At 40.6% G+C, this 12,084-nt stretch overlaps 2 protein-coding genes across 2 annotated transcripts; both read left to right on the plus strand.

Moving 5' to 3' along the window:
• Positions 1-26: 26 nt before the first annotated feature.
• On the plus strand, positions 27-4,899 carry LOC143373219 (FYVE, RhoGEF and PH domain-containing protein 4). Its single transcript, XM_076820222.1, has 7 exons — positions 27-1,038; positions 1,129-1,584; positions 1,733-2,451; positions 2,633-2,838; positions 3,461-3,826; positions 3,988-4,436; positions 4,511-4,899. Exons 2-7 carry the CDS (start codon positions 1,136-1,138, stop codon positions 4,614-4,616), a joined length of 2,295 nt encoding a protein of 764 aa, XP_076676337.1. The 5' UTR covers positions 27-1,038; positions 1,129-1,135; the 3' UTR covers positions 4,617-4,899.
• A 1,437-nt stretch (positions 4,900-6,336) lies between these two features.
• On the plus strand, positions 6,337-11,977 carry LOC143373213 (uncharacterized). The gene is made up of 9 exons (XM_076820213.1): positions 6,337-6,859; positions 6,995-8,769; positions 8,855-9,185; positions 9,307-9,473; positions 9,541-10,011; positions 10,091-10,388; positions 10,490-10,652; positions 10,747-11,006; positions 11,147-11,977. Exons 1-9 carry the CDS (start codon positions 6,760-6,762, stop codon positions 11,230-11,232), a joined length of 3,651 nt encoding a protein of 1,216 aa, XP_076676328.1. The 5' UTR covers positions 6,337-6,759; the 3' UTR covers positions 11,233-11,977.
• Positions 11,978-12,084: the final 107 nt, after the last annotated feature.

The raw sequence follows: 12,084 nt of genomic DNA on the forward strand, positions 1-12,084 counted from the left end.
CGATCCTCTTGTGCTCGCTGAATCTTGTCTTTGATTGGTCAGTTCCATTGTAACCAAACATTCCTCGCGTATGAAGCATGGACATAGGAATATAGGGACGGAGGAATAATTACGACTTTTGGCAAGGAAGTGATCTTTTTTTTATTCGAAAGAGGGCGATGCCCCGGTGGTCCTATCCTACACTGCATCAATATTGACCCAATATTTTTCCAGTTCTGGTTAATAATAAAGACCTTTGTCACCTAATTATTATTATTGTATGTACGTACGCGCATATCTCATCAGCATACCTCTTTAGTGCTCTAGCTGGACAGCGTTGTGAATGGGCCCAGCACTGATATTTACGGTGCCCACTTTTCCAGCACCGTTTCCAACGGTGGAGACCTTCAGAGACATTTTTCCGTGCAGATGAACGATAGAGGCATGAGGCATGCGTGCATGCATGCGTGTGAGTATGTACATATATGTAGTGCATACATATGTATGTGAACATACATAGGTGGATGCGTAGTAGATACTCGGTAGTCAGTTACCCCGTATTCTATTAACCTGTGTTATTAATCGTAAGTGATCGTATAGTTAAATTTTATTGTTTCATTTTTTAAAGTTAGTCAGCGTCATCTACAGCCTATTAATAAGTATTTACCGATTAGAATTCAAAGCCGAACAGAAATTTTCGAAGGGTAAGGTTTTCTTACGGCGAATGGAAATGTAAGAAGGTTTTCGCGGAAACCTCCCGTAACGTTTGGCTACCGAAGATAAGGGCATGATAGAGCCGGTAGTGCTGTTCGTTTCTGGTATATGTACATGCACATAGTACTTTACATGTATAACGGTACATATTCGTGCAACGTACATACTAATACATATGCACATTCGTCGGACGTATATATGTACAACCGTTGGTATTCGTACGTGCCTGGTTGCATTTAACAGCATTTAGCTGCCGTTGCCTTTTTCATCTGTGGTGTACATACTCTTACGATGTATTTATCAGATAAAATAATGATTAAACTGAAAAAATATAATCGATGACAGGTATTTTTTCGTCTGTTTTCTCTTGTTCAAGTATCGTAAATTTACCATTATCGCTGGATAGTGTATTACTAAATCAATGACTCAATGCAGGTATAGGATGCATCGAGGTCTTTCGACAGATGCTTCGTTCTGGATGATAAAGACGAGTTTAAATTTTACCAATAAAAACTATCTGGACGCGACGCTTAAGATGTTCGGTTCAAAGGCGCATTCGTCGAACAGTACCTTCTATACAGAATTGGAGACCAATGCGAAAGACGAAGAGCCTGTTTTAAATAAAATGACAGAATGCCATGACGAGTATCGCAAGGATAATCCGTCCAGTCGTACTGACATGTTGATAGACAATAATAAAGAGCAGCAAGGATACAATGGGCATTCTTTTCGACGAATTGCCACTTTTGGCGGTTTCTCATGGTTTAGGCCATTCGTGATGTCAGCTGGTAGTTCGACCGAGCAAGTTGATATTAGTGAAAACGAGGAGAACTCTATAGATGTGCCGTTCGTACGAGTATCGCATGGCGTGTTGGAATATAGAAGTAGTAGGTAAGTCATAGAGCTATTGGAGTACTTGAAAAAAGCGAGCCGAGTACTCGAACAGCCCTAGTAAGTCGTGGAATTGGATGTGTAATATCTAGAATGCATGCAATTCGTTAAACTTTAAATGCATATACTGTATCTAAAAAATTTACAGATATTTAACCACAGAGAGGAATTCCCATCGAGTAGATTCTTACGCTATAAGCGAATCGGAGAGCGAAGAGGAATCGGAAGGTACGAAATCTTCTGAAACGGATTGTACGATAATCACGGGTGACAGCGAAGATTCACGATTGAGATCAAAGTCGGGTAGCGGCACGCATTGTCCGGATTCGGAAAATTCTGAAAAGAAGAAAGCGCACCGGGTCGCCGAAGAATTGCTAGATACGGAAAAGAATTACGTTAACGTTTTACGACTGATCGACCAAGTGTTTCAGTTTAGAGTTGATCAGGAGAATAGAGCGCATCCTATGTTCCCTCCGGAAACTGTTCAACACATGTTCTCTAACGTCAAATCGATTTATAAGTTTCACAACGACTTCTTGCTACCCCAGCTTCAGGAGAGAATACAAAACTGGGAGTCGGATCCCAGAATTGGAGATATTATGAAGAATTTTGCACCGTTTCTCAAGATGTACACGGAATATGTAAAAAACTTTGATTATGCCATGAACTTGATGCATAGTCTGCAAACTAAAGTCGCCAGATTCGCTGCAATCATCAACGAGATTCAAAGGTTGGACGAGTGTGCCAAGTTATCTTTGCCCCATCATATGTTGAGTCCTATACAGAGATTACCAAGATACGAGCTGCTTCTCAAAGATTACCTGAGAAACCTCACAGAAGAAAATGCTGATTACGAGGACGCTAAAAGTAAGGATCTTTCGAGTTCCGTTCGCTGAATTACTTCCGCGTAAAGTAACGCGGCATCTAGCAAGGACTGGCTTCTATTTAAACGTCTATTGAACGGGACACGTTTAAATAGACGTCCGTAGTTGGCGACGACTGTAATCGTAGAAACAAACGAACAGACGGCTTGCTTTCTTTCTCGTAGAGGCATTGGAATTAGTGTCTACTGCTACTAATCACACGAATGACGCGATGAAGAAGATTGACAAGTTCAAAAAGCTTCTCGAAATACAAGAGAGCATATACGACACGACGGATCTAGTCAGTGCTACGCGGGAACTTGTAAAGGAGGGTCGTATTGTTAAGATTTCGGCAAGGAGCGGTGATCATCAGGAAAGGCACTTATTTCTGGTACGTACAGAACCGTTATATAAATACATATGCATATGTACATACGTAGGTATGCATTTGTACCTTTAATACGCGATATACGCATAATACGACACACAACGTACATATTTACACACGTATCTAAGAGCAATAATTGAGAGCAGCCAGTTGTTAACCGCTGTTACACAGGGTGAGTCATTCAAATCGATCCCCTCGAATATCTTCGAAACTGTTTGTTATATATCGTATCAAGAGAAAATATTTGAAATAAAAGTTGTATGGTTTCGGAGGGGAAATAGTTTGGTGTAATAAGGTCTTTGTGGGTGAACGCGTAGAAGACATATGAAGGTCGAGTTGGTTTTTTTTTAACGGAATCGTATTTTTTTTTATCATACCAATCATCCACCCAGCTCGCCATTTCCTACAAAGAGGTATTAAGTGTATTAAGAAAATAAATGATTCCCCAAATTATTTCCCCTTCGAAACCATACAACTTTTATTTCAAATATCATAATCATTTTATCTGAAATATGTAATCAACAGTTTCGAAGATATTCGAGGGGGTCGATTTGTATGGCTCGCTCTGTATTCCTAATTTTCATTAGGCTTCAGTGATAAAAATCAATATTTTCCCGATTTTCAGTTTAGCGATTTATTATTACTTTGTTCGATACGGCTGATACCCGGACCATTGTATCGGTTAAGAGCTAAATTCATGGTTGATAATTTACAAGTAATCGAGGGCGATAATTTAGAAACAGCAAATACTTTTTATATAAGAGACGAAGGGAAAAGTGTGGAATTGTACACGCATGCGGCTGAGGAGAAGGTAGCGTGGCTTGACGCGCTTTTCGATACAATGCAAGAAATTATGAGGAGGAAGGCCAGTTTGAAAACCGGCAATGTTAAAACTCTTGTCGTGAAAGCCGAAGACGTAACCAGATGCATGTTGTGCGATGTTATATTTTCTGTAATGAAGAGGAAACACAACTGCAGAGCTTGCGGAATAGTGAGTACGCTTATTGCTACAGCTTCGCGATGATCGTAATGAACTAGGAGGATCGATGGTTAATAGAAGACTAATGTTGCTTGTCGAGGACGTATTTATCCAAGTAACGTAGGAGGATCTGCGAAAGTATGGGTTTATGTGCATTGTTCTGCTTGTTATAGGTAGTGTGTGGTAAATGTTCGAATCAAAAATTATTGTTCGAGGATAATAAAAATATGAGAGTATGTCGTTTGTGTCATGCCACGTTAACGCAGCCACTTGTCAAATCACCGTCTTCGTCCCCGTCTGGACCGGTGCCAAGTTTACTGCAAGTTTCGGCGAGCGCGTCGTCCGTTATATCTGGATACCTTATGTTAAAGACTCAACCGAGCAAGCCTTGGATACGGCGATGGTTCGCGTTGCACATCGATTTTGTTTTGTATACCTTCAAATCTGAATCTGAAAGTATGGCCCTGACGGCCACCCCTATGCCTGGTTTCATCGTTACCGGAGGTACCGAGCTGTCCGACGAGGATCCTTTGAGCTCTAAAGACAGGTCGAAGGCTCTTAAGATGCATCATTCCAGGAAAAGTTATTATCTACGAGCATCGTCGCAACATGACAAGCAGAAGTAGGTGTGATCTGTGTAACTATATGTAACTGTTCGCGAGTTCACGAGTTCACGAGGGTCGTCTTTACTTTTAGGTGGTTTCACGCTCTGCAGTTAGCAACTAAAGCAGAGTTACCTTCGTTTGCAACAGTGGAAAGCGAAGACGCACAAAGAGGTCAGCTGATTGTTCATGTACGATAAACAATTTGTACACTTTTATCTGTGACACGAGCCAAGTTTTCAACTAATATCGTAGCCGTATACGATCACAGCGCGATAAGATAATCGTTAGTAGATAATCATTATATAAATATAAAAACGACGTTAACTTATGTTATATGATACGTAGGCGTACACAAATAGGGCAAATTGTTACTGGCGTATTGTGGTCGACTCCATAATCATTACACTGCCAAAACGCTTGTTGTGTTTTGTACCATTTTGTTATAGTATATTTAAAAATATATATATATGTACATATTTACGTAAAGATGTATAGAAATATTATACGTACATGATATGCAACCTTTATGTACATATCTCGATGATGGAAAGTGTCGACGTTATCTTCATTGGTTCGTACTATTTAGAGAAAAAGAGTCGATTAGTTTCCTGACTGCGATGCAAATTAATTAACAATAAGTGACGCCTGTTGGCGACCACGTGAAGTCGTTTTTACAAAACTGTGATGGAAGAGTGTAATCGAACCAGATACCTACACGGATCGGTGATTCCCCTTACCATTTTCGGGGCGTATGCAACGTTATCGATTCAGAGTGGAATTCGGTCGCAATCCTACTAGCGGTTAGAATTTAAATTAAATATTGTGTCCTTTCCTAACCATCGACGAAGTATAGGAAGTGTCGCCACCCAAACTGTGTTACCGACCCATAACTCGAGGACTGAATTCAGCGGCCTCTGTGCATGGACAGCGTCCAACTCAGGAACATCTCTGAAAAGTATTGAAATGCTGAATGGTGCTGCGGGCTAGTATATTAGGGTAGGGTGGCTCTTATTTTCGATATTTGTATTTTCTTCGCGACACCCCTCAGAATAGTTCCAAATAATTCAAGAAAAATCTGTGTAAAGTTTGACTCCGATCGGATAACGGGAAAAGGTGCCCCTGGGCTCTTGGACATTGAAATAATTATTTAACAGCTCACAAAGTCGATTTTATATAATATCCTCCAAGTTATTGATTACATAAAAAAATATGTCAAACAAAAGTTGTAGATCCAGACAAGGAGCATCTTTTATGTTGTATTACTTTTTCTTGTGCGATAAACGGTTATCGAAAAAAGTCCGAAAAACTAACAAAAAACAAATTTTTTATTTTTTAAATTTTGAAAGTTTAAATCCTTCCTCAATCCTTTCTCGAAAAAATTTATTTATGAAGGCGAAAAGAAATTGTAATTTTTAATTTTCGGGGGCTATTTTCTAAACATTTAAGGCGGAGCATATACCGAGATATGCCAAAACGAAAAAACATTTTTTCCCCTTATTTTCAGTGTCTGATGTCATGAATGTTTTCTGAAAATTCGGGACCGAAATCGCAAAAATGTCGAAGATAGAGACATTAGAATTGAGGTATTCAAATGCATTTTTCTCGAAATCGTGATAAGATGTAAAGTCTAATTTATACCTCCTTGTGGCGGAACCGTGAATGCGCGGGAAAAGATACAAGATTAAAATAAACAAATATTTCGGACTACTTTTATTATTTATGAAAATTTAAACACACGAAATTCTTGACTAAAGACGTTCGAAAGCCGTCCAGACCTAAAACGGACGTATAATTGACGTCTATACATGCACGATGATGATAACAACGATACGGTGTCGTTATTTATTGGCTATTCGACAACCGTAGACCAGATGGCAGTAGATAGATACAACAAAGGAGTAACGGAGGATTGAGGAAGGCTGATTTGAGCTTGAGCTTGTGTAGGCTTAAGGAAGGAGGAAGAGTGGACGAGGACAAGGACCAAGCGTGGGTGTGGAGGGGAGAGAGAGGGGCAGAAGGAGAGGGAATGATCCTTCAAACAAATGGCAAATGGGGGAAATGTGTGTATGTATGTACGAGCTACTTGTACATAACCTACGTTTTCGGGATTCGATTCGGCTGGAGTTTTTAGTTTTGGATGTGTCCTGTAAAAACTCACGAATCATTTTCGGATTATGGTCATAAATACATTAACTCGTCATGGAAAGGAATGACGCTTAGATCATGAAGAATGTTCTGAATAGGTTTTAACTTGGCCGAAAGGTCGTTATTCTTACATGACTTGGATACCTTTTGTTCAAAGAACAACCGATTGAAGGAACAAAATACAATGAAATAGTTATGTTGCCTTCGACAGGTTATTTTAAAGCTATCAATTGTCCGTTTTACGAAAGCGGAACGTGCGATAGACCTTACTGTCACTTTAAGCACTCGAAACGAGGTAAGTCGCTTTATTACTCAAACTTCTTACGGTGGTAAACGTATAACAAGTAAATCTTATTTCACTAAATTTTTATCGTCAATTTTTCCGAGAGTGAAAAAATAAAAAATTAAATATTCGTGGCGTGTATTGTAGAGGATGTCAGCGTTACAGCAGAGCCGCCAGAACCGGTGGAAAGTCGCCCGACTGACCCGCCTCAAGAATCAAAAGCTCCTGTCACACGATCGGATTCTGATGTTTTACAGCAGTTAGTAACGGAGGCTGTGAAAAAAGTTCTTGCCAATCGCGAAGTCGCTAACACCGACAACTTCTCGTGTCAGAAAGTTGTTTCTCAGGTCGTGGAAGGATTGAAGCCAACTTTGGCTTCTGGATCAGCTGGAAAATTGGAAATTGTTACATCTAATACCATAGACAAGAGAACAGATGTATCGACCTCGGCTAACAAATCTGTTCCATGCGTTTATAATCCTACGCCGATCGCGGAACTAAGGAAACGTCATATACCAATCATATCTTATATGCCAACAAGAGAAAGTGGAGTAGCATTGAAACGTAAATCTTCTCCGGATGCAATTAAACCTTGGTTGGGTATCAGCTGCGAATCTGCAGAGTCCCAGAGTACAGAAATTAAATATAAACCTACTACGATAATTAACTCCGAAGTCCGGGATACTACGCAAAGTTACATACCTACCTGTAAATCTGACTCGGTTTCGTCGAATTCATACGAAGAGGGTAGTTCAAATGATTACCTATTGAAACTCAGAGAAGCGTATTACCCAAAATCTAAGAAGAGAAGAGAAGAATATGTTCCGAAGAAAGTAAAGGCTCCATTGAAAACTGTTAAGAGTTTAAATGATTCGACGCTAGCTGAATTTGAGTCGGGACTCGATAGGGTGGACAAGATATCAACAGATGTTAAACCCGTTTCGAACGCACAGTCGGGAAAGGAATTTTCCGAATCTTGTTCAGATTTTGAACCAAAATTCTCTGACAATGACGAAGATGACAATGATAGTCAAGAAAACATCGAAGAGTATGCTCGTGATATTAAGGACGATGATTGTTTAAACGATGTACAAGATACAGGTGGGTGTTCTTTAGAAGCGGATGTGAACGACGAATCTGTGAATGGAAAGAACAGCGATGAGAAAACATGGACGAAGAGAGATGATTCTATAGGCAAAGAAACTTTGCAATCTTTGCAATGCGAGGAAGGGAGAGCTCTGAGAGTGAACGAGGACAAAGTCACTAATAAGAATGCAAAGGAATATAAAAGTAAAGACAAGAGTGAATGCAAGGATCAAAAGAGTCACGATTCGTCTTATAAAAGTTACGAAAAAAGACACGTCTCGAAGGGAAAATCGCGCTCGACGTCTCACAGTAGGAGTAAGGATAAAAGTGATTCGAGACGCGAAAGTAAAGAATCGAGAAGCAAAAAGCACGGTAAGAATAAAAGCAGAGACAAGGAGCAGGAGAAGTATCGGGATAAAGAAAGGAGTAAGGACAGAAATGGAAATAGGCACAAGAGTAAAAGGGATAAAAGGGATTATCGAGAATCTGAGAAGAATCGCGATTACGATTCGAAAAAGTCCTCGGAGTGTTCGAAGAAGCAAGAACGTACTAGGAAAAGAAAGGATGAAAGAACGCGTTCAATGTTGCGTCACAAATCCGATGAGAACAACATAATTGAAGAATTGTATATACATATGGAGAATAGTGAAGAAAGAAACTCAATCGACAGGTCCGCTAGTTCTTTGGAAAGTATTCGATCGAATCTAGACGAGGATGGTGATGAAGAAAACGATCACCATCATAGTAATGCTATCGATAACTACATCGATGAGATAGTCTTGAGTGCGTCAGACTCAGATCACGACGTGCAAGAGGAATGCTTAAAGATATTTCAGGTACGCGTGAGAAATTCTAATCGGCGTTGGTTTATCTTTAGAATACGGCGCTAATGTAATTGTTCTTAATATTATTGATTTTTAGGAATACCAAGCACCGGAGCGATCACAGGCTACGGTGTTATCGAAAGAATCGTTGCCGATGCGCGAAAAGGTACAGACCGAAGACGTGGGCAGAAAAAGGGTGGCCCATCCATCAGCATCCACTTGTAATACCAGACAGACCGTTAACACTCAACAGTCGAAAAAGTCAATAAATCCACAACAGAAAATGTATGAGAGGTGGCGTTTAATGAGAAATGCTGTAGCAGATAAAACAGTTTCAGCGAGTACTAGCGTCTCCAAGGATGTACGCCGAAACCACATTCAAGCAACAGGAGCTGCGTGCAATAGTGAATTAAAATTAAATGGAAATGGTAATGAAAACGAGAGAGTGAGCGCGCGCGCGCGCGGTGTGTATGTGTATGTGTGTGTGTGAGAGAGAAAGAGAGAGAGAGAGAGAGAGATTAATTATTTCTTTGCCAACATTTATCACAGGTCGTATTAGAATCGCCCATGTGCCGTACGCAAAATCTTTAGCAATAGAGAAGAAAAGGATGACAGAAAATGTAGGGAAAACGGTAGAAACGAAAGAAACGGACAATTACAAAACAGCCGCGCAAACCGCGAAGAGCGGTGTACGCGTCGCCCATGTTCCTCAAATGGTGAGTAGGTATTGCAGGATAAATTGCCCGTGATTGCTATGCGGTACAAGCAGTTTTTACGTATCAGGTACCTCAGCTAATACGACCCGAACCGTTGCAAGTGACCACGCAAAAGTTTCCCCTGAACGTTCGTCAGTATTATGTGAATATGATGCACGACGTATGCGTACAAATTTATACGAACGCTGAAGATGGGGCGCAGCGCGCGGTTAAAGAGGAGTACGCTTGCCACGAAAGATGCAAAGCACTGGCCGTGTATAAAAATTCTTGTATGCTTGCCGCGCACAGACTGAGAAAAGAAGTTGATCAAAATCCGTCGATAGAAAGTAATCTAGCGACAACATCGGGTGGCAGTACGGTGTCTCATGAGGCGGTACTTGCTGGAAAGGCAAAAGGATCCTGGAGCGTTCTTAAAACAAAGAGATCCGTTACAGAGTTCAGAGGAGCAATGCTCTATAGTATGTTAAAGAAATGGATAATGACGGAACAACAACTTCGAGATAACGGATTTCCTCGTCCGCATCCAGACGGTCAGAAGGTAAAGAACGGTGAATGAAAAGCGCGAAGGAAATGAGTTCCCTTCATTCTTATTATCGTTTGATTTGTTTGAATCGCAGGGCCGTGCCAAAATCTACGTGATAAATTCGCGGAATCAGAGTGTCCTGTCGAAAGTGCCTAATGAGAGAATTTGCAGTCGGTGCAGTCAACCTTATATGATAGACAAACAAGGATTGGCGTTGCGGCCACAGAACTGTATATACCATTGGGGTAGAAAATTCACGATTAGAGGAGAGGGCAAGTACAGTTGTTGCCAACAATATGGTTCCGCAAGTGGTTGTTGCGATGCGAAGGCGCACGTTTGGGAGTACATCGATTACGAAAATCTTCGTGGTTACGTGAAAACCTTTCCGAAAGGTATATCGTCAACTCATCATCCCACGATCTCTGTTAATTTCACGTTTGCTCTTTAAATCATCTCCTTTATTCAAACTCCCCTACGTTCTCTCGTTGTTAAGATACGCCAGTCGAGGAACAAGGAGTTTACGCACTCGACTGTGAAATGAGTTACACAACGCAAGGCTTAGAATTAACTAGGATAACTGTCATCGACGAAGATTGTAGCGTCGTGTACGAAACGTTGGTGAAACCACAAAATCCTGTAATCGATTATAATACAAGGTAAAGTGTATCGTGAGGCGCTCTCCTCCCCTCCCTTTCATACGCATGCAACAGAAGTAACTGTAGGTTATCCGTTATGGTCGATGGCGTATAGGTTTTCCGGGATCACGGAAGAAAGCATGAAAGATGTGACGACCACGTTATTGGATGTTCAGGCTACCCTGCTAACCATGTTTTCGGAAAAAACCATATTAGTGGGTCACAGCCTTGAGAGTGATTTCAAAGCTTTGAGACTTCTGCACGGCACCGTCGTCGACACGAGCATAATGTTTCCTCACAAGAACGGATATCCACAAAAGAGAGCTTTGAAGAATCTTTGTTCCGAATACCTGAGGAAGATCATTCAAAACGATGGTCAGTTAAATATGAATGACTTGTAGTTGACAGTGTTGTTTCCTGTCGCACTTTATCGTGCCGCACCAACGCCACGCTATTACGAGTTTACACTCTCGGAGAGGTAGCGTATTTCTAACCGATCTTTAATGGCATTGCAGTCGGTGGACACGACAGTAAAGAGGACGCCGTTGCTTGTATGGAGTTGATACTTTGGAAAGCGAAGGAAGAAGCGAAATTACAGTAAAGAAAAAGCCACGATCACATTGGCAGACTGAATAATGTACATTGCGTTCCAATGAATCGTTCCACAGGACCGCGTACGCTTCGCGGAGATAGTGCCCCTTCCTAAGCGCCATCCAACTTAACGCGAACCGCAGGCGACGGACACCTCTCCCGCGTTCTTCTCTGCTAGGAAAGCGTTTAACGACAAGATGTGGTAGCTTTTTCACCGTGCGTACGTGGTCCACCGGAACGATCACCAAAACGCACTGTACAGTTTGTTTTTGCGTTTTGCGAACCACTGACAGCCCCCTCTTTCAAATTACCGTATGTATTGTATTATAGCTTTTCATGTATAAATATGTGATATACATGTGGCAAGGTAATTGTAGAAACACTGTTCATTTTCAAGATATAGATTCACGGTTCGACGATAACAAATGCGTTCATTCATTCGTTATCAAATAATTCATCGCATCGATCGTGCCCAATTCGTACTTTTATAAGGTTTCGTTATCGCTGCGCTTTAGAGTTGAATTGTTATATACATATATATACATATTTATATATTTATTATTATTATATATATATATGTATATATATGTAACGATACATGCATACATAGTACATACATACACGATATATATAACGGTATATAGGGGTACCTGCGTTGTGTGTGTTTCTTCAATTATTTCTAAAATTGCACGAGATGTAAATTTATTTTTGGAGATTAAAAGTGTCGCAATAAACAAAACTCGAATATTTTGTAAGTTCTGTAGTTTCAATACAGTCCGGACACTTACCCTTTCTGGTAACCGCTAATTTCTTACGACAGATATAAGACGTTTTTCAAATAATTGCTATAGGGTGAGAAAAG

Source organism: Andrena cerasifolii, chromosome 9 (assembly GCF_050908995.1).
Source record: "Andrena cerasifolii isolate SP2316 chromosome 9, iyAndCera1_principal, whole genome shotgun sequence".
Lineage (NCBI taxonomy): Eukaryota > Metazoa > Arthropoda > Insecta > Hymenoptera > Andrenidae > Andrena > Andrena cerasifolii.

Bases quoted from the DNA above. Each gene is read 5' to 3' on its own strand.
- LOC143373219 (XM_076820222.1), top strand. From the start codon at position 1,136: ATGCATCGAGGTCTTTCGACAGATGCTTCGTTCTGGATGATAAAGACG. The intron at 2,839-3,460 runs GTACGTACAGAA...CCCGATTTTCAG, and splicing joins AGGAAAGGCACTTATTTCTG to TTTAGCGATTTATTATTACT. The intron at 4,437-4,510 runs GTAGGTGTGATC...CTTTACTTTTAG, and splicing joins TCGCAACATGACAAGCAGAA to GTGGTTTCACGCTCTGCAGT.
- LOC143373213 (XM_076820213.1), top strand. From the start codon at position 6,760: ATGTTGCCTTCGACAGGTTATTTTAAAGCTATCAATTGTCCGTTTTAC. The intron at 9,186-9,306 runs GTAATGAAAACG...CATTTATCACAG, and splicing joins ATTAAAATTAAATGGAAATG to GTCGTATTAGAATCGCCCAT. The intron at 9,474-9,540 runs GTGAGTAGGTAT...TTTACGTATCAG, and splicing joins TCGCCCATGTTCCTCAAATG to GTACCTCAGCTAATACGACC.